The sequence below is a fragment of the Cnephaeus nilssonii genome (genome assembly GCF_951640355.1).
Source record: "Cnephaeus nilssonii genome assembly, chromosome: 13".
In the NCBI taxonomy this organism is placed as follows: domain Eukaryota; kingdom Metazoa; phylum Chordata; class Mammalia; order Chiroptera; family Vespertilionidae; genus Cnephaeus; species Cnephaeus nilssonii.
The window spans coordinates 82494064-82514860 of record NC_137084.1 but is presented as its reverse complement, the minus strand read 5'-3'; the positions used below and the strand labels follow the sequence as shown (position 1 = coordinate 82514860).

At 52.3% G+C, this 20797-nt stretch overlaps 1 protein-coding gene across 3 annotated transcripts; it reads left to right on the top strand.

Moving 5' to 3' along the window:
* The first annotated feature begins 8915 nt into the window (after positions 1-8915).
* Positions 8916-20510, top strand: HYOU1 (hypoxia up-regulated 1). 3 transcript variants are annotated; one of them, XM_079788925.1, is made up of 26 exons: positions 8916-8977; positions 9858-9947; positions 10161-10254; positions 10428-10506; positions 10653-10807; positions 10895-10971; positions 11271-11452; positions 12080-12195; positions 13246-13438; positions 13648-13782; positions 13943-14025; positions 14118-14250; positions 14418-14605; positions 14853-14991; positions 15481-15541; positions 15712-15791; positions 16120-16305; positions 16430-16602; positions 16724-16811; positions 16900-17022; positions 17150-17283; positions 17419-17503; positions 18357-18597; positions 18680-18727; positions 18967-19017; positions 19137-20510. In XM_079788925.1, exons 2-26 carry the CDS (start codon positions 9863-9865, stop codon positions 19199-19201), a joined length of 2994 nt encoding a protein of 997 aa, XP_079645051.1. In that variant the 5' UTR covers positions 8916-8977; positions 9858-9862; the 3' UTR covers positions 19202-20510. The 3 variants fall into 3 exon arrangements, with proteins under 3 accessions (XP_079645051.1, XP_079645050.1, XP_079645049.1); XM_079788924.1 differs by having other exon boundaries at positions 8954-9111; positions 19140-20510; XM_079788923.1 differs by having other exon boundaries at positions 8954-9111.
* Positions 20511-20797: the final 287 nt, after the last annotated feature.

Genomic DNA, 20797 nt, shown 5'->3' with positions numbered 1-20797 from the left:
AACCGAGTGAAAGCTTCCGGCTGCTGGCGAGAGGGCGGGGCCGCGGGAGGGGCGGGGCCGCGGGAGGGGCGGGGCCGCGGGAGGGCGCGCCCCGCCCACCACTTGAAACCCCGCCCTTGACCGATGGCGGCCTGAGACGGGAGGCTGAAATGCTTGGAGCGGGCCTGGCCCGGCTGGCGAGGCTCGGGGTTGGGTGTCTTCTGAGCCAGGGGTCGCGGTCTCATTTCCTGCCGGGCACATCCCCCAGCTGCGGCTCCATCCCAGTCAGAGGCGGGAGGCAGCCAATGCGTGATCGTCTCATCGTTGATGTGTTGACGTTTGTCTCTCTCGCTCTTCCTCTCTGAAATTAATTTTAAAAATATATTTTAAAAGCCCAGGCATTGAGGGATCAAGATGAGGAATGTCTAGACAAAATAAATATGCAGAAACCGGTGGCGCCCTCCCCAGTGGCTCAGTTGGAGTGTCCTGTACACCGAAAGGTTGCTCGTTTGATTTCCAGTGGGGCACATGCCTCGGTTGGGAGTTCGATCCCGGTGGCCGGCGCATACTGGAGGCAACCAGTCACACCCATCAGGCTGGTACAAGTAGGCACACTCATCCCCAAGTTTCTTCTTTCTCCCCCATCCTCTCTCTCTAAAAATCAGTGAAAACATGTCCTCGGGTGAGAAAAAAAATAGGTGGTATTTTTATACACTGATAATGAACTATCAGAAAGAGAAATTAAGAAAACCTCATTTAGCCCTAGCCGGTTTGGCTCAGTGGATAGAGCGTCAGCCTGCGGACTCAAGGGTCCAAGGTTCGATTCCGGTCAAGGGCATGTACCTTGGTTGTGGGCACATACCCAGTAGGGGGTGTGCAGGAGGCAGCTGATCGATGTTTCTCTCTCATCGATGTTTCTAACTTTCTATCCCTCTCCCTTCCTCTCTGTAAAAAATCAATAAAATATATTTTTTAAAAAAGAAAACCTCATTTACTCTTGCAACATACAAAATAAAGTACCTAGGAATAAGTTTAACCAAGGAGGTAAAAGACCTGTACTTGGAAAGTTATAGGACATTGAAGAAAAAAAAGAGGAAGATACAAATAAGTGGAAGCATACGCTGTGTTTATGATTGGAAAAGCTAACATCATTAAAATGTCCATACCACCCAAAACAATCTATAAATTCAATGCAATTCCTATTAAAATACCAATGGCATATTTCACAGATGTAGAACAAGTATTCCAAAAATTTATATGGAACTAAAAATAAACCAACCTGAATAGCCTCAGCAATCTTGAGAAAAAAGAACAAAGTTGGAGGGATCATAATTCTTGATATCAAACTATACTACAAGGCCATTAAAACAGCCTGGTACTGACATAAGAACATACAGATTTTTTGAGACATAAATGAACTAGTATGTATGAAACTGGTTTTTCAACTGTAGAAAAAGAGAAATATTAAAAGTTTGTATCTGTCACCAGATATAGACTGTGCACCATAGCCAGTTTCTTATATTCATTTTTGTGTCCCTGTTATTTTTTAATATATTTTATTGATTTTTTTTACAGAGAGGAAGGGAGAGGGATAGAGCGTTAGAAACATCAATGAGAGAGAATCATCGATCAGCTCCCTCCTGCACACCCCTCACTGGGGATGTGCCCACAACCAAGGTATATATGCCCTTGACTGGAATCGAACCTGGGACTCTTCAGTCCGCAGACTGATGCTCTATCCACTGAGTCAAACCAGTTAGGGCATGTTTTTCTGTTAGAGTGTGTGGCTTATAATACACATTTAAAACGTGGGGTTTTTTATTTCTTTTTATTTCTTTTTTTTTTTTTTTTTTTTTGCTTTTTGAGGAGGGGGAGAGAAGAGAGAGAGAGAGATACGTTCACCTGTTGTTCCACTTATTTATGCACTCATTGCTTGATTCTTATATGTGCCCTAATCAGGAATCGAACCCAAAACCTTGGTGTATTAGGAGGATGCTCTAACCAACTGAGCTATAGGCCAGGGCTAAAATATGTTTCCTTTTTTAAAAAAAAATATATTTTATTGATTTTTTACAGAGAGGAAGGGAGAGGAAGAGAGAGTTAGAAACATCAATCAGTTGCCTCCTGTACACCCCCTACTGGGGATGTGCCCGCAACCAAGGTACATGCCCTTGACCAGAATCGAACCTGGGACCCTTAAGTCCGCAGGCCGGCACTCCATCCACTGAGCCAAACCGGCCAGGGCTAAAATATGTTTCTTAAAGAAGCTGGGAAATCCCAATAGGGTGGGAACTCCCAAGAACCTGGGCTTTCTTCCCCTTTCCATAGGGGCAGGGCATAGGATATAAACAGAACACAGCAAAAAACCTGCACATGAGTGACTGGAACTTGGCCAGCTGAGCGGAGACTGTCAGTGAGGGACAGGTTCGAATGAAACTTTCTGACAACAAAAAAACAAAAACAAACAAACAAAAAAACCTGCAAGTGGCAGCTCTGAGAGCTGGTGATCTAACAACTTGCAGTGCCTAAGATATTCCATGGCCACCCACAATCCCCAAGTCCGTCAAAACCACCAGTCCACGTGGAAAACTGAAGGTGTTTGTGTATCACAAGGAGCTCTGTACAGAAGTGACAGTCATTTTGAGAGTATGTATGTAAAAAGTGGCCACATGGTATTTGTGAAGTTTGTTTTTGCACTCCCCCGACACACTTTATTTTTTAAATATATTTTTATTGACTTCAGAGAGGAAGGGAGAGGGAGAGATAGAAACATCAATGATGAGAGAGAATCACTGATTGGCTGCCTCCTGCAAGTCCCACACTCGGGATCCAACCTGCAACCTGGGCACATGCCTGACCAGAAATTGAACCGTGACCTTCTGGTTCATAAGTCGACGTTCAACCACTGAGCCATGCCTGCTGGGCAATAAGCCATGGTTCTTGCCCTTTAGGGAGCTCAACCACCATCATAGGGGACATAAAATGGACCGACAGTAACCAGCCCTTAATTTCATGTAGCGAATTGTATCTAACAAAGTGCTTTCTCTTTTCATGGTCTCTTCACAGCAATCACCTGCAGAGTATCATTATCTTTGATGAGAAATGGAGTATCAGAGAGGTTAAAGCGACTCTGGGCAAACACATCCAAGTTCTTTGGAAATAGAACAAGGTTTTCAGTCCCCTAACCTTCAATTAGGCTGCTTGCTGGGGTGTGAGCCTCGGCCCCACGTGTCAGGACATACACCAGGGTCTGTCTTCTAGTTCCACTTGTCTGAGTCCAGGACCTTCGGGACTGAGGAAGACAAGCAGGCACACTGCACAGTAAATGATCATGTGTACAAATTTCCTTAAAGTTCTGTATACTGAAAACTCAAGTTCTGAAGGGACTAAAGATACAGAAGCAATTCAAATTTTTAGCTTAAAATTAGAGATCACAATTCAGAATCTAGAATTGACTAGCGTCTGGCTGGTGTTGCTCAGTGGTTGAGCGTCGACCTATGAACCAGGTCAGGGTTCCATTCCTGGCAGGGCACATGCCTGGGTTGTGGGCTCGATCCTCAGTGGGGTTGGGGGTGGTGTGCAGGAGGCAATGATTCTCTCTCATCATTGATGTTTCTCTCTGAAATCAATAAAAACATATATAAAGAAAGAATTGACTAGCAATTCCTTCTTTTTTCTCCCTTCAGCAAACTGCTCCCCTGTGATGTACCACAGTCATCTCCACTGGAGCCAAGCGGGAGCCCGTCTCCATCTGCTATCAGTGTGTGTGTGTGTGTGTGTGTGTTTCCATTTGGCTCCCTGGGTAGAACCCATTTTTCTAGACTGCAGAACTGAAGTCTGTTTTTTCCCCTCATAGCCCCTAAAAGAGGCTAACAGCAGTTTCCACTCTAGGAGCAAGAGGTCAACCTAAAATAAACTCAGAGGTCTTATAGTTTTAAGAGCCCAAAGGCCCGAAGCTACAGTGAAAAAGAAGTGCCTGGTTGAGTGTCCACCTATGAACCAGGTCACGGTTCAATTTCCAGTCAGGGCACATGCCCAGGCTGTGGGCTCAATCCCCATTAGGCAGTGTACAGGAGGCAGCTGATCAATGATTCTCTCTCATCCCTCTCTTTCCCTCTCTCTTCCTCTCTGAAATAATATATATTTTAAATTAATTAATTTTTTATACATTTTTATTGATTTCAGAGAGAAAGGGAGAGAGAGAGAGAGCGAGAGAGAGAGAGAGAGAGAGAGTGAGAGATGGAAACATCAATGATGAGAGAGCATCATTGATTGGCTGCCTCCTGCATGCCCCCTCACTGGGGATCGAGCCTGCAACCTAGGCATGTGCCCTTGACCGGAATCGAACCTGGGACCTTTCAGTCCGCAGGCCGATGCTCTATCCACTGAGCCAAACCGGCTAGGGCTATTTTTTAAATATATATTTTAAAAGGAGGTCCAAGTTCGATTCCAGGTCAGGGCACATGCCTGGGTTGTGGGCAGCCAATCAATGATTCTCATCATTGATGTTCCTATCTCTCTCTCCCTCTCTCTGGAATCAATAAAAACATTAAAATAAAAAGAGAAGAAAAAAGCAACTTGTTGGTTTTTGATTGTGAAAAATCCAGCCTACAAAAAGGAAATAAAATTCCCCATGAACTTGGCAAAGCATTTATCCAAGCTTTTAACACTGCAATGCCGACTTTTAGTTTTATTTCTCTAGACTAAGAACAAAAACAACGTTAACTAATGTGTATTTGGTGTCCAGCGGTTCCTTAGGATGTCTCAAGCACTGTGTTAAGCACAGTACCCCCTTCTTTAATTTTTTTTAATTTTTGTGAGTTTATTTGAGCCAAACTGTCTTTAATTTTAAGTTTCTTTAATTTTCACACCAACCCTGTGAAGCAAGTACCAGCATGCCTCTATTAATGAAGTGGGAACTGAGGCCCAGGGAAGCTAAACAACTTGCTTGGAGTCCCATGGCAGGCAGTGGTGGAGTTCTCAGCAAATCCAGGCCTGTCAAACTCCAAAGCCCTGTATTCTGGGTGTTCAACTGAATTATTTTTTTAGAACATTCAAGTTAGTAAACTTGTTCATAAGTCTGGATAATTTTCTATGGGATCATGAAGTTACAGAATTCAAGTATCTTCAACAATTTGTTTTCTGTTCTGGATACATTCAATGCAGGCCAGGAAATGTTCACAATCCTTGACTCCTCACTCCCCACCCCATATCCTATCAAATTCATAAAACCAGGACTTTCCAGTGTTAAAGATACAGGGGCTGTCATTCACTGCTGGTGGCGAGTGCATATTGGCAAGCCTTTCTGGAGAGTAACTTGGCAGTGTGTATAAAATGCTTAAAAGATGAATTTAAGCCTGCATTTTCACTTCTAGGAATTTATCCTAAGTAGATTATAATGGATTGATTTGCATAAACATGTGGCAATAAAGATGTCTATTACAATTTTATAATAGCAAAAAGAAACGACGCTCTAGCCACTGAGCCTTAACCGGTTTGGCTTGGTGGCTAGAGCGTCGGCCTGCGGACTCAAGGGTCCCAGGTTCGATTCCGGTCAAGGGCATGTACCTTGGTTGTGGGCACATCCCCAGTAGGACCTGTGCAGGAGACAGCTGATCGATGTTTCTCTCTCATCGATGTTTCTAACTCTCTATCCCTCTCCCTTCCTCTCTGTAAAAAATCAATAAAATATATTTTAAAAAAACAACCTAACTGTCCAATAGTTTCTAAAAATTCTCTCCTCACAAAGGTAAACACTGTCCCAATTTCTATCACTACAGCTTCATTTTGCCTGTTTTTAAACTTTAGAGAAGTGAAACATAGAGTATGTACTTGTTGGCTCCTGGCTTTCATTCAATATTATGTTTGTGCATTCACTTAGGTTGTCATGTGTAATAACAGACCATTCATTTTCATTGCTATGTAGAATTCCATTGTGTGAATCTACTGAAACTTTTTTATCCATCCAACTATTGGTGGGCATTAGTATTCAATTTCCAGCCGTTATGAATAAAACTGTTAGTCTCTTGATGAACATATGTCTACATTTGTAGATATAAACCTAAGCATGAAGCTGCTGGGTGACAACTAATTTTTTAAAATCTCCTGGACCAGGAGGATGTTTGCCCTGATCAACAGGACCCTCAGCCCATCACATCAGGCGTGGTTAATAATGTATGCACGTGCCCTTGCTACTGAGTTCATTTTACTCCTGTCCGTTTGGCACAGGCCCTGCAGGACAGCAACGTTCTTCCGAGATTTCTGAACACCCTGGGGGAAGGGATGCAGGCCTCAAGTGTTATTAACCAGTTATTCTGGACAAGAACCAGTGGATTCGCTGCTTTGGTCAACCTAAGTCAGGTGTTTTACATGAAACATTTCCCTATTTTTTTTACAAACGCTATTCTCCTCTCTAGTCAGAGAACAAAACAGGTGACTCCCCAGAGCACTTGCACCTGCCGCACTTCCCAGGGGGACAGAAACACAGGCCAAAGCCCTCGCTCAGCAGAGCTGTGCTCCCACCAAGGGGTGAGAGCTCACTTAGGAGCAGGGGAAGCGAACTTTCCTAGTCTCCCAATTTGCAGCCAATCAATAGTTTTGTTGTTGTTGTTAATCCTCACCTGAGGATATTTTTCCATTGATTTTTAGAGAGTGGAAGGGCAGGGAGAGACACATAGATGTGAGAGAGATACATGGATTGGTTGCCTTCCGCATGCGCCTGGGGATTGAGTGTGTAACCAAGGTATGTGTCCTTGACCGGGAATCAAACACGGTCAAAGGATCGACGCTCTAACCACTGAGCAAACAGTCTAGGGCCATTCAATGGTTTTTGTTTTTTAACATATATTATTGATTTTTCACAGAGAGGAAGGGAGAGGGAGAGAGAGTTAGAAACATCGATGAGAGAGAAATATTGATCAGCTGCCTCCTGCACACCCCCTACTGGGGATGTGTTCGCAACCAAGGTACATGCCCTTGACCGGAATCGAACCCGGGACCCTTCAGTCTGCAGGCCGACGCTCCATCCACTGAGCCAAACCGGTTTCAGCCATTCAATGGGTTTTTAACAACATGAAATCATTAACATACAGAACTTGTTTCCCGACAGTCTGACTTCTCCTAAGGAAAGGACAGGGTCGTCCCATCTCTGGAGTCCCATCACAGAACACAGTGCTTGCATATGACAGGGGCCCGAGAAATGTTCAAATGCGCACTGTTTGAAATGCATGGAAAGAACCTCCCGCACAGGACAGGTGGCCAAAAGCAGAGTCAGTTATTGAGAAATAAAGTCTTTCTCTGTGGAACTGAAACGGCAACTTATATGTCCATCATTATAGCTAAACAACATCCACACTATCGAATGTTCTAACCACTGAGCAAACAGCAGTAAACAGCAATGATACAGATATGGAAAATGCTACATAATTATTAGTTACCCCCCAAAAGAGCAAGTTCCAAACAACCTAATTGTATAAAATTTTTATCATTTATAAAAGGACAATACCTAAGTGTTTCAAGAGACATTGTCTGTATGTAAAAGTAGAGGGAAAAGGCCTTGGAGGCTACACACTACACTGATAATAGGTATACATCTCCAGAGAGAGGTTGCGGATGGTATCAAAGGGATTTCGCTTTATCTGGAATATCTGAGTCTTTTTCAAGATTATATTTGTGTAACTAAGTTGTGTTAAAAATTTAAGTGAGCCCTAGCCGGTTTGGCTCAGTGGATAGAGCATCAGCCTGCAGACTGAAGGGTCCCGGGTTTGATTCTGGTCAAGGGCACATGCCCGGGTTGTGAGCTTGATGCCCAAGTTGTGGGCTCAATCCCCAGTAGGGGGTGTGCAGGAGGCAGATCAGTGATTCTCTCATCATTGATGTTTCTCTCGCTCTCTCCCTTCTTCTCTGAAATCAATAAAAAAAATTTAAGCGAATTTCTCCTTATTTCTACCAATTTCTCTTCTACCTGAAGACTGCGCTATTCTCGAAGGGAAGAAAACTATACCTGTCCCTGGCACTGCCAGTAGAATTATCTTCTAAGCCTTGACACCCGACTACTCTCTCTCCCTAACATCATGAAACATGTAGGGCAAGGAACTAATCAAGTTCCTTAAACGAGTCCTGGCCGGCACCCCTGGTTCTCAGGAGGGCTTCTGTGAAGCAGGGCCAGGCGTCAAAGCCGGGCAAGACGAAAACATGTAAGAAAAGCACGCTCATCTCAAGGAAAACTGGACAAAGGAAAGAAACGTGTGCGCGTCAAGGCCCGTGCACACTGAGGGTGTGTAAGGGGCAGAGAAGCGAGTGAGGACCGCCCGACACCTGCCCGCCCGCTTTAACGTGCACGAGTCGCCGGAACAGCGCCAGGAGGGGTGCGCCTCCGCTCCGCCGTAGAGCCTCCAAACCGGAGCGCATTTGGAGTTTGGGGTGTTCTTTCTGACAACGTGGGGCTTAGGCCAGATTCTGCCGCCAATACAGGTGCGATCTCCGACCCCCGCGACATATCTGTGGGTGTTTCTGGTCCCCTCGGTGACCCCCTCGGTGACACAAAGGGGCGGAGGGGCACTGAACCTGAAGCGCGGCCACTCCGACCTGCACCAGAGCCCAGGGCAGGTCAATACCGACCCGCGGCGAGCGCCCCTTCGGCGAGGCTAGGACCAGAGGCCGGCCAGCCCCCCTCCGCGCCCGGGACGCCCCGAGACCGGAAGAAGAGCGCTCACTCGCCAGGGCCCCGTCCCTCCCCACCTCGCAGCCAGCCACCCCCGCCGCGGCCCGAGAGGTCCCGCGAGCACGCGGGGCCGGCGCCCGCCGTGACGTAGGCCAGCACGTGGCTCCGCCTGGGCCGCCGCGGGGGTCCGGGGGGGCGGGCAAAGGACGTGGCCCAATGGGAGCGCGCGGCGGGCGGCGGGGGCGGGGCCTGGCGCGCGGCGCAGGGCGGCGCGGCGGCGGCTCCAATGAGCGTGCGCCGCGTCCGGGCGGCTGGTGCGGGAGACGCCGCCGAGAGGTCGGTGGCTAATGTAACAGTTTGCAAACCGAGGGGAGTCGTGAAGGGCGCGGGCTGGGGGTGCGCTGCCGGCCTCGTGTTTGCGCCCGCGCCGTGTTTGTCCCGGAGCTGGGCCCGCTGGAGCGGAGGCCGAGGTAGAGGGTGGGGGTGGCGATGGGGTGGGAGGCAGCGCGCCGGCTCTGCGAGTGGGTCGGGAGTGGGAGCGAGGGCCGCACGGACACCGGGGCGCTTGGCCCCCCACGGCTTGGTCCTGGGGCGCCCACCGCCCTAGGGGTGGGCGGGGACCCGTTCTCGGCCGGGGGAGCCGCCGCCGGGGTCGGGTGAGGCTTAAGTGGACTCCGGGCTCGCCGGACTCGCTGAGCGCGGCACCTGACGTCCCCGCACAGCGTCCTGTGGGCGGCGGGCTGGGGCCACTGCCCGAAGGGATGCGGAGGAAGAGACGGGCCCTCGAGCATCCCAGCCTCCCTCAGCGTCACCGCCTCTCGGTTCCCTCCAGGACCGGCCTGGCTTTCCGTCCCGGCGGGGAGCTCCCGTGTGGGAAGGTGCAGGTGTGGGAGGCGGTTGAGCCGGAGCGGGGATCTCTGGCCACAGCCCAGGTGTCAGACCCAGGACCCGTGCGGTGGGGCGGCCGTTACTGCCTGTGCAATAGGACGTGTCTGGTCCCCGTGCTCTGTCCTTGCTGTTTCACCTGGGTCTTGGGGCACTTCCGGGGGCGATTGGAGGCTTAGTCCTCCTCTGGAGGGGAGGCGGGGGTGCAGGCCGCTCCGCCCTGGGTGAGAATGGAGTAGGTGTGAACCTTAAAGCGGCTCTGTTTTGGGATGAGGTTCTGTCTCCTTCGCTCAGAGCATCCAGTTACAAGGGTTGTTTTTCTACTCCCCAGGCACCATGGCAGCCACAGGCAGGATGCAGAGGAGGCGAGCTGGTTGGGCCTTGATGGCGGTGCTCCTGGCGGACCTGTTGGCACTGAGTGGTGTGTACCCCCGCGCAGGATGGGAGGAGGAATAGAGTGAAGGATGAATGAGACCTGCTGGGAAGGGGCAATGAGGACTCGAGTCGCTGGCCCAGGCCTTTTCCTTTATGTCTTTGCTATCTCACCTTCTCCTGGAAAGGGGTGTGCTTGGTTAGAGGCGCCTCAGGAAGGTGGGGAAAGAGGGACCAATTGACAGATGGATTTCCCCTTCAGACATGCTGGCAGTGATGTCTGTGGACCTGGGCAGCGAGTCCCTGAAGGTGGCCATCGTCAAACCTGGAGTTCCCATGGAAATTGTCCTGAACAAGTGAGGCAGCCCCAGTGCCTGGGTGGGGAAGGAGGGAGTGTGGGCTCCGAGCTGCTGTGTGTTCTTCCAATGCCCACAGCAGACTTCGGTGTGTGAGTGATTGTGTGTGTGTTGTTGAGGCTCCTGGGGCCACACCCTGCTAAGAGCACCTGGGCCCAATGTCTGCTTCTCAGGGAATCCCGGAGGAAAACCCCAGTGACTGTGACCCTGAAGGAAAATGAAAGGTTCTTTGGAGACAGTGCAGCAAGCATGGTGAGCTAGCAGCCCACTCCCTTCCCAGAGCGGCGAGCAGAGGGGAGGAGGTGACAGACCCGAGGCCATTCCCTTACCAAGCTCTGATGTCAGGTAGGTGACGGTGGGCTTGGAGTAACGCTCTGCTCCTTTTTCCTTCCTCTCAGGCCATCAAGAACCCAAAGGCTACGCTGCGTTACTTCCAGCAGCTCCTGGGGAAGCAGGAGGATAACCCCCATGTGGCCCTTTACAGAGAGCGATTCCCAGAGCACGAGCTAGGCTCCGACCCGCAGAGGCACACTGTGCGCTTCCAGATCAGCCCGTGAGTGCTCTGCTGGAGGCGCTGCCTTCCCGTCACGCCTGGCTGTCCTTCCTCTAACTCCCTCCCCCCCCCCCCCCCCCCCCCTAGGCAGCTGCAGTTCTCACCCGAGGAGGTGCTGGGCATGGTTCTCAATTACTCCCGTTCCCTGGCTGAAGACTTTGCAGGTGAGCAGCCAAGATGGGGCCAATGGTGGCCGGGTTCCCTGAGGTCTCAAATGGGGGCAATTTTGTCTCCCAGGGAACATTTGGCTCTGTCTGAAGACGTTTTTGGTTACCCAACTGGGGAGCTGCCACTGGCAGTGAGTGATGAGAGGCCAGGGATCCCGCCAAACACCCTACAGTACCCAGGACAGCCCCCACCACAAAGAATTACCCGTCCAGTCCAAAGTGTCAGTCGTTCCAAGACTGCACAGCCCTCGTCTGAGGGCTGGGGCTGGTGGGACCTGCTCTGTTGTCCTCTGTAGAACAGCCCATCAAGGATGCAGTGGTCACCGTGCCAGCCTTCTTCAATCAGGCCGAGCGCCGAGCTGTGCTGCAGGCCGCTCGCATGGCTGGCCTCAAAGTGCTGCAGCTCATCAATGACAACACCGCCACGGCCCTCAGCTACGGGGTCTTCCGGCGGAAGGACATCAACACCACCGCTCAGGTGAGCCAGGGAGGGACTTCGGACCAGACTTGCAGGGGGCCTTGTTCTGAGGATGGAGGCCACTGGCACATCTTGCATCTTGTTAGCACAGGCCTGCTCTGCTCAGCACCTGTTGGAGCCATTGGGTTTTTATTTTTTTATTTTTCAATTTTAAAAAAATACGTATTTTTATTGATTTCAGAGAGGGGGAGAGAGAGAAACATCAATGGCGGACCTGTTGGCACTGAGTGGTGTGTACCCCGGCCGCAGGATGGAAGGAGGAATAGAGTGAAGGGTGAATGAGACCTGCTGGGAAGGGGCAATGAGGACTCTTGAGTCGCTGACCCAGGCCTTTTCCTTTATGTCTTTTGCTATATCACCTTCTCCTGGAAAGGGGTGTCGGAAAGATACATTGATTGGCTGCCTCCTGTACACCCTAAACTGGGGATCGAGCCCACAGCCCGGCATGCGCCCTGACTGGGAGTCGAACCATGACCTCCTGGTTCATAAGTCGATGCTCAACCAGAGCCACTCCAGCCAGGTGGAGCCATTGGGCTTCTATAGCGCGTTGGTGCAGCCCCATGGAAGCAGGCAGGCACCCTCGAGCTGGATAAGGTTCCGGTGACAATTGGTTTAATGTCTCTCTAGAACATCATGTTTTATGACATGGGCTCGGGCAGCACCGTGTGCACCATCGTGACCTACCAGACGGTGAAGACTAAGGAGGCGGGGATGCAGCCACAGCTGCAGATCCAGGGAGTCGGGTAGGTGGGCTCTGGGGGGAAGGCTGCTTGCTGAGAGACCCTCAGGTCGGGGGGCCTGCTTGGAGGGGCAGCTGCCTCACCGTCCTCTCCCTGCAGGAATGCCGTCTGGCCAAAGCGTTCATCACTGTAGGTACTTCTGCCAAAAAGCAAGGGGGGGTGGAGGCAGGGAGAACAGTTTGGGAAGATTGAAAGGCAGGGAACCTACTGACTTCTAAGAAGACTCAGGCTGTAGGCCATATGAAGGGTGTCAGATTCAGTCTAGTCGCTGTCTTACCAATTCCAGTTTACTTAAATAACTTACCACTGACATCATCTTATTTCTTGAACCCATCATTTTCCGTCCATCTCTACTACTACCATCCTAGTTGAGGCTACCATCACCTCTAACTTACAGCATTCCAAAGATCTGCCTCCAGTGTGGGCTCCTTCCAGCTCTTCCTTCACATTGTAGCTAGAGGGCTCTTTCCAGAATGCCAGCCTGATTATAACAAGTTTCTTCAAAAGCCCTTCAGTGCCTCGGACCTTTCCTGGGCTTATCAGGCTATGCCGGCGTGCTTGTCTCTAACCCTGCGCCTCTTGCTCTCTGAGCTCCCGCCACACTGGCCCTCGTTGGGAATTGACCGTGATCTCAGGCTGTTTCCTGTCTAGAAGGTCTTTTCCTCTTCACTAGTTCACTGAACCCATCCTTCGGGTTTCAGCTTAAGCTCACTTCTTCACAGAACTTTTCCTGACATCTCGAAATAGCTGAACTTGCTCATTACAGATTGTAACAGCATTGTCTGCCTCTCCTTTAAACCACGTGCAGTGGCTAAAATGTCCCATTTATTTGATTGCTAGAGTGTACACTCCTTGTCTGCAGGAACCCCATCTTCTTCTCACAATTACATCCCCAGAGACAAGTACATAGTTGATGCCTCGTAAATGTAGTTGAATGAGTGGGCGGTGAACTGTCCCTGAGGGTCTCCGTGTGGGATGAGAGTCAGGTCCCTGTGTAGGTGAAGGGGTCCTGGGGGGCCACTCCCACTTGCTCCTGTTTCCTTTCCCGGGCAGGTTTGACCGCACCCTGGGCGGCCTGGAGATGGAGCTCCGGCTGCGTGAGCACCTGGCTGGGCTCTTCAATGAGCAGCGCAAGGGCCAGAGCGTCAAGGACGTGAGGGAGAACCCCCGTGCCATGGCCAAGCTGCTGCGTGAGGCTAATCGAGTCAAAACTGTCCTGAGTGCCAACGCTGACCACATGGCACAGGTGCCCACATGTCGCTGGTTGAGGGCAATATTCCTCACTCAGAGGGTGGAAGACCCACTATCTCGCACCAGGCTACTTGTGCCTGGCGTGGCCCAGCCCTTCTCCCCATGCCTCCTGCCATCCTTGGGAAGTCCTGTTCCCTGACTCCTGCCTGCCCGCCCAGGAAGCAGGGCCTGGGCGAGAACTCTTAACACTCCTGTCCTCTCCAGATTGAGGGCCTCATGGATGACGTGGACTTCAAGGCAAAGGTGACTAGAGCGGAGTTTGAAGAGCTGTGTGCAGATTTATTTGAGCGGGTGCCTGGGCCTGTGCAGCAGGCCCTCCAGAGTGCCAAAATGAACTTGGTGAGTGGGGAGTGGGAGGCGGGCCTGGGGCAGGAGGCAGGTGGGATAGAGGTGACTAGGTGGTGGGAGGAGGGAGCAGGAACATTAGAGGCAGAGTCAGTGCTGAGTAGGAGTCTGTTGTTACTTACTGTCCCATCTCACATTCTTTCTCCCTCTGCAGGATGAAATTGAGCAGGTGATCCTGGTGGGTGGGGCCACTCGGGTCCCCAAAGTTCAGGAGGTGCTGCTGAAGGCTGTGGGCAAGTGAGTGTGGGGCTAGGACTGGAAGGCTGAGAGGAGGGAGGCCAGGCTGGGAGCTACAGAATAGACAGTCCTGACGCTCGGGACTTTGACAGGGAGGAGCTGGGGAAGAACATCAATGCCGACGAAGCAGCCGCCATGGGGGCTGTGTACCAGGCAGCCGCGCTCAGCAAAGCCTTCAAGGTGAAGCCGTTCATAGTCCGAGATGCGGTGCTCTACCCTGTCCTGGTGAGTTAGCTGAGTGCTCGGCGGCAAGCCCCCTTCCCGCTCCATGTGTGATCTCCCTCTGTCCACTCGAGTCTGTTTCTCTGTTTTTCTGCCAGCCGATGTTTCTCACCCACCCTTACCCCGGACTTGTTGGCTTCTCCCCTGGGCTTCCTCTGCCTGCTGTGTAGGTTGAGTTCACCAGGGAGGTCGAGGAGGAGCCTGGGGTTCGCAGCCTGAAGCACAATAAGCGTGTTCTTTTCTCCCGGATGGGGCCCTACCCCCAACGCAAAGTCATCACCTTTAACCGCTACAGCCATGATTTCAACTTCCACATCAACTATGGTGACCTGGGCTTCCTAGGGCCTGAGGATCTTCGGTGAGGGGCTGGGGCGGGGCAGGATGGAGCTTCCGGGGAGGGGGGCTTGGGGCCTACAGGGCTAACCCAGGGGAAGCAGTCAGTGGGGTTGGGGTTGGGGTTGGGGTAAGCATCTTCTCTAGAGGGTGCTGCCCTTCTCCTGCGTGTGTCCTCGGGGCGGGCCTCAGCATCTTGTGCCAGAGGCTGTGTAGTCAGAGCTGGAGGCAGGCTGAGTGGGTTCCCCTGAACTGCTCTTTTCTCCAACCAGGGTATTTGGCTCCCAGAATCTGACCACAGTGAAGCTCAGGGGCGTGGGCGAGAGCTTCAGGAAGTACCCCGGCCATGAGTCCAAGGGCATCAAGGCTCACTTCAACCTGGATGAGAGCGGCGTGCTCAGCCTGGACAGGGTGCGCTCAGGGGTGCCGGCAAGGCCCAGCCTCCCAGCCTTTCTAGAACATGAGAAACGAGAAGGGTTCGGAGTGGATGAATCTTGGCTTTAAATGAAGTTAACCATCATGGATGTGGTGTGGCCTCTTGTAACCTGTAAATGCTTATGGGCATTGCAAATGTCAGGGCCTATACAGTGGCCGAGGAACCCAGTTTTGAAGAACAGTTCTGAGGCCTGAACTCTTTCTGAGCATAGCGTGGGAAACAATGGCCCATTCTGTTGTCCAGTGGAGAAGTGCAGGGCTCGGGGGCAAAAAGGGAGCTGTGACCTGTCTTCCGAGGACCCACAATCCAAGTGGGGCAGGGGGCTTGATCCAAGAGCCCTTAGAAGAGGTCGGTGGGAGAATAAGCCAGTACAGATGGGAGTCCTGGATGTGCGTCACAGACCTACAGGCAGGAGGTTTGTGGCAAAAACACGTGTGTTTCTTCATCTTGAACCGTGTTTTCAGGTGGAGTCTGTGTTTGAGACACTGGTGGAAGACAGCCCAGAAGAAGAATCGACTCTGACCAGTAAGATGCGCCCGCATGCGAGTGTGTGTGTGTGTGTGGGCGGGGGGGGGGGGGGGGGGCGGGCGGATACTTGTGTGCATGTTGGGGAGCTGGGTACGCCTTGCCCTGGAGTGAGGAGGCAGGGTCACTGCTGGGATCCCCTTTGAGTCCTTGGGCTTTCTTACCCCTAGAACTTGGCAACACCATCTCCAGCCTGTTTGGAGGTGGCACCACAGCAGATACCAAGGAGAATGGTACCAGCATCAGTCAGGTAAGCCCAGAATGGAGCCAGGAGAGCCTGGGAGCTGGTATGTGGGACAGGGAGTGAGTGGGTGTCCCAGCTGCCTAGGATTTCATAGCTCTCCCTCCTCAGCCCATAAGTAACCATACGCCACTCTGCGTTCTGAGCTGTCCCTGTGCTCAGGTCTCAGCCCACTCCCCTCATCTCCAGAACCTCTCGCTGACCAGCCCAGTGCCTGTCTCCCTGCAGTTGTCCTGTCTTCACGCTGAGAGCCCTGCAGAGCCACGGGCCTGGCATTGGGAAGCTGGTCTTGCTCTCTGGGTCCTGACTGTCCTCTGTGGCTGGTGATTTTTCCCAGGAGGAAGAGGAAAACCTTGCTGAGGGGAGCAAGGATGAGCCTGGAGAGCAAGCGGAGCTCCGGGAGGAAGGAGAGGCCCCAGTGGAGGACACCTCTCTGCCCTCACCCCCTGAGCCTAAGGGCAGTGTGGCCCCTGAGGGAGAAAAGGCTACAGACAAAGAAAACGGGGACAAGTCTGAGGCCCAGGTAAGCTCCAGCTGGACCCAGAGGTGAAGGGAGCAGATCTCTGCCTGCTTCTCTTGCCCTGGGTCCCTGGCTGTGGAGATAGGAGGGCCTGAGCTTGTCCTGACATCTTCCTCTCCCTCCACAGAAGCCAGGTGACAAGGGGGAAGCCAGGTCTGAGGGTGTCCCTCCAGCCGCAGGGGAGGAAAAGAAGCAGAAGCCTTCCCGGAAGCAGAGGATGGTCGAGGAGGTCGGGGTGGAGCTGGTTGTACTGGACCTACCTGACTTGTCCGAGGACGAGCTGGCCCGCTCGGCACAGAAGTAAGTCAAGACTGAGTGTGTGTGGGGGGGTGCAGGCGTGCGCCTTTGGAGGCGGGCAGGATCGCAGTGGTGCCTCCGGTGTGCATGCCTCTCCCTCTGCCTGTCTCCATTTGTCCCGCAGACTTCAGGACCTGACAGCCCGAGATCTAGAGAAGCAGGAGCGGGAGCAAGCTGCCAACAGCTTGGAAGCGTTCATCTTTGAGACCCAGGTTGGTAGGGTGGACGACACGCTTGCCCTGGGCCTGTGTCTGGGAGGGTCTGACTCAGCCTCGCCCTCTGCTGGCTGCACCTCCCCAGGACAAGCTGTACCAACCCGAGTACCAGGAAGTGTCCACTGAGGAGCAGCGCGAGGAGATCTCTGGGAGACTCAGTGCCGCTTCCACTTGGCTGGAGGACGAAGGCTTTGGGGCCACCACAGGGGTGAGGGGTCTCCCCGGATACGGTGGGCGGATAGGAGTCTCCCTCCAGGGTCGGAGGAGGCCAGAAGAGCCGGGGAGGAGGCTGGCTTCAGGGCTATCCTGTTATCCTTTCAACCCCTCTCCATCAGATGTTGAAGGAGAAGCTGGCTGAGCTGAGGAAACTGTGCCAAGCGTTGTTTTTTCGGGTGGAAGAGCGGAAGAAGTGGCCTGAACGGCTGTCTGCCCTTGATAATCTCCTCAACCATTCCAGCATGTTCCTCAAGTGAGCAGCTCCTTAGCTCTTCTTTATTCCGTCTTGCCACGCCCACTGGCCTCGCTCCCATCAGTTTCCCATTCCCACGCCCACTCCCCAGGCCCCACGTCCTCCTGAGCTGATTGTCTCCCCTCTGGCTTCCAGGGGGGCCCGGCTTATCCCAGAGATGGACCAGATCTTCACTGAGGTGGAGATGACCACCTTAGAGAGAGTCATCAACGAGACCTGGGTAATCCCTGTGTAAATACTTAACTGGCTTCTTACCTGGCAAAGTGTACCATCCTAGGCAGCACCGGGGTGCGGAGAGGTGAAGACTCGGCAGGCCTCTGCCCCTGGCTTAGCAGCTAGTTGGGAAGGCAAAGACGTTGCATTTGAGGTCATGTCTGACTGGTCCTAAACAAGGGTTAGAGCCAGGAGTGGTCAGACTGGAGGAGCAACAGGGCCCATCCCTGTGAGGTTAGAGAAGGATTGCTTGAGGAGCTAGGGCGTGAGCTGGGGTTTGGATAGGTGAGAAGGACTTGTCATGTGAAGAAACTGTTCGGGTGTGTGGGGACATTTTTTGAACCAGAGCCCAGTAGTGAAGAGACAGAAGGGAATAATCAGCCCTAGCTGGTTTGGCACAGAGTCGGCCTACGGACTGAAGGGTCCCAGGTTCGATTCCAAGGGCACATGCCCGAGTTGTGGTGCTCGATCTCCAGTAGGGGGCGTGCAGGAGGCAGCCATTCAATGATTCTCTCTCATCATTCATGTCCCTATCTCTCCCTCTCCCTTCCTCTCTGAAATCAATAAAAAAAAAAAATGTATTTTTTTTTTTAAAAAAGAGAAGGGAACAATCAAGTGGTTCAGCTGGAGCTACAAAACAGGATAGGAGCCAGAAATGTGTAGTTGGAGACTCCCTTATGGAGAGCCTTGAATGCCATTCGGAGGAGTCTGCTTACCCCTGTGGGGCTGATGGCCAGAGGCCACAGAGTGATTGGAGGTCCGAGGGAAGAACCTGAGGCAGTTGTGGGTGAATTTCATCTGGGACAGAGATGTCTGCTGTCTCCATTGTTAGCTCTGAGCTGTGCTGGCCTCGCCCACAGGCCTGGAAGAATGCAACGCTGGCTGAGCAGGCCAAGCTGCCCACCACAGAGAAGCCAGTGTTGCTCTCCAAAGACATCGAAGCCAAGATGATGGCCCTGGACCGTGAGGTGCAGTATCTGCTCAACAAGGCCAAGTTTGCCAAGCCCCGGCCCAAGCCCAAGGATAAGAATGAAACCCGGGCAGAACCTCCACTCAATGCCAGTGCCAGTGCCCAGGGGGAGAGGACCATCCCCCCACCAGGTGAGGCAGGGTGCCTGGCTCCAGGGCAGAAGAAAGCCTCCTTTCCCTCTGGCATCACATTTTTACTCTGGGTTTCCTTCAGGCCAGACTGAAGATGCAAAGCCCATTCCCGAACCTGAGAAAGAGACTCGTGAGTTGGGGAAACTGGGAATATGGACATTGCTTAGCCTAGGGGTTGGCAAACGGGCAGGCACAGCCTGGTTCTGGACAGCCCATGAGTTTATTTAAAAAAAAAAAAGAAAATGCAGAGACTGAGTGTGGCCTATAAATCCTACAATATTTACTCTCTGCTCTTTACAGAAAAAGTTGGCCAACCACTGCTTTAGTCCCTTCTTTCTGCACACACTAAACTATCCCTTCCCTTAGCAGAACCTGAGCCAGCAGACACGGAGCCTCTGGAGTTGGAAGGCTCTGGAGCAGGTGAGGATGGAGTGGGGGTGCCAGGAAGCCGAGTAGGGTCTGGGGGAATAATCTGCACAGAACGGGGGCCAGTGACCGCTACTTCATCCGCTGTGTTCCTTTGTCTCCCCGACTCCCAGCAGAATCTGAACAGAAGCGGCAGCCTGCAGCACAGAGGCCAGCTTTGAAGAATGATGAACTATAACCCCACCGTCCAGTTCCACATTCCTTCCCACCCCTTCTCCTGCCACCCCTATTTATTGAACATCGCGGGTTGGGGGAGGGTTTAGTCCTGTCCTCAGAGGCTTACGTTCCCTTTTGGCACCTGTGATTGGAGGTGCGGATACGAGGAAGGGAGAGACGTCTCTCACTGGTTTCTTCCAGAGCAGTTCTGTGGTTACAGTTGAAATTGTTCTGTCCCCCAGTCTCATCCCCTGGTTCGGTATCTACCCGGGCCCTAAATTGGGAAAAGTCACTATTCTATCTTAATTGTTGGTGGGCCGGTGAGAGAATGGTCGTCAGTGTTGGCAGACCTGGTAGTGGAAGGAAGGATGTCCCTGGTTATTAGAGTCCCCCGTCTTCTGTGGTCACCCCTGCTCTCCTTGCCCTCCACACCCCGTCCAGGTCACAGCAGCCAGTGTCTGCAGAGCCTTGGTCCCCAGGTTTGCTCTCCGAGTGCCTATTCATGCTCTTCTCTCCCCCGCTCTTCTCCTTCCCAACCCTCCATGCTCACTGCTCCCCTTCCTCGGGTTTCCTTGGCTTGCTCTTGTGCGTTAGGCAGCCTCCTGCCCAAAGCCCTCCCGTCTGGACTGGCTGAAAGAAACCCAAGTCGATTCACCCGCACGCACAATGCCTAGTGGCCAGCATAGGCGGGGAAAGGGAAGGGAATCCAGCCACCTCTCCGGGACTGAGCCCTGAGAAAGCCCTGTAGCTCCCACCTGTGGACTGGGCCAGGAATGCCATTTGGAGCGGCTGGCGTGGAATGCCAGCATCCTGCAAGCACTGTCAGTCTGCCTCTTGGCACTAGCCTGGTACTCCATGTCCCTTTCTCCTCTGCCCTCCCAGACAGCCTTTCCCTCTCCCCCTGACCCCCTGGGCTGACCAAAGTGTGCTTTCTACTGTGAGTCCCTATCCCAAGACCTAGAAGGAGAGAACATGGTGTAAGTGTAAAAACGCCACCTCTCTGAGGCAGGCCTGCGGGTGAAGGGAGAGGCTAGAATGGGGGCCTTTACCCACTAGGCTGGTGTTGGGAGCCTGGCCTCCAGTGTTCTGTCTGTACAGGAGCCAGGGCTGCCACCTCAGTTCTAGAGCGAGGGGAGCCTGGTTGTGTCTGTCTGTCCCCCCACCCCCTTTTTTTTGCCACATTGGCAGAAATGAAACCTAAGGGTCCCACCCTGTCCTGTGTGTTTGAGTTCTTTCAATAGCAGTTGAGGTTGGTTGGGCAGATTTGAGTCAAATTGTACTTTTGCTCCATTGTTAATTGAAAAACTTTCAATAAAATATTATTTTCTACAGTTTTTGTGCTGTGGTTTTTAAAACTTTATTTCCTGAATATAAATAATGGATATTTATTATAGAAAATTTGGAAGGTAGAAGTTTAAATAATAAAATTATTGCCGAAACCGGTTTGGCTCAGTGGATGGAGCGTCGGTCTGCGGACTGAAGGGTCCCAGGTTCGATTCCGGTCAAGGGCATGTACATGGGTTGCGGGCACAGCCCTGGTAGGGGGTGTGCGGGAGGCAGCTGGTCGATGTTTCTCTTTCATCGATGTTTCTAGCTCTCTATCCCTCTCCCTTCCTCT

What these genes read in the sequence shown, in the direction of transcription:
- HYOU1 (XM_079788925.1), top strand. Translation starts at nt 9,863, where the DNA reads ATGGCAGCCACAGGCAGGATGCAGAGGAGGCGAGCTGGTTGGGCCTTG. An exon ending in ATGGTACCAGCATCAGTCAG is followed by an intron (nt 15,792 to 16,119) that starts GTAAGCCCAGAA and finishes GATTTTTCCCAG; the next exon opens with GAGGAAGAGGAAAACCTTGC. An exon ending in GTTGGAAGGCTCTGGAGCAG is followed by an intron (nt 19,018 to 19,136) that starts GTGAGGATGGAG and finishes CCCGACTCCCAG; the next exon opens with CAGAATCTGAACAGAAGCGG.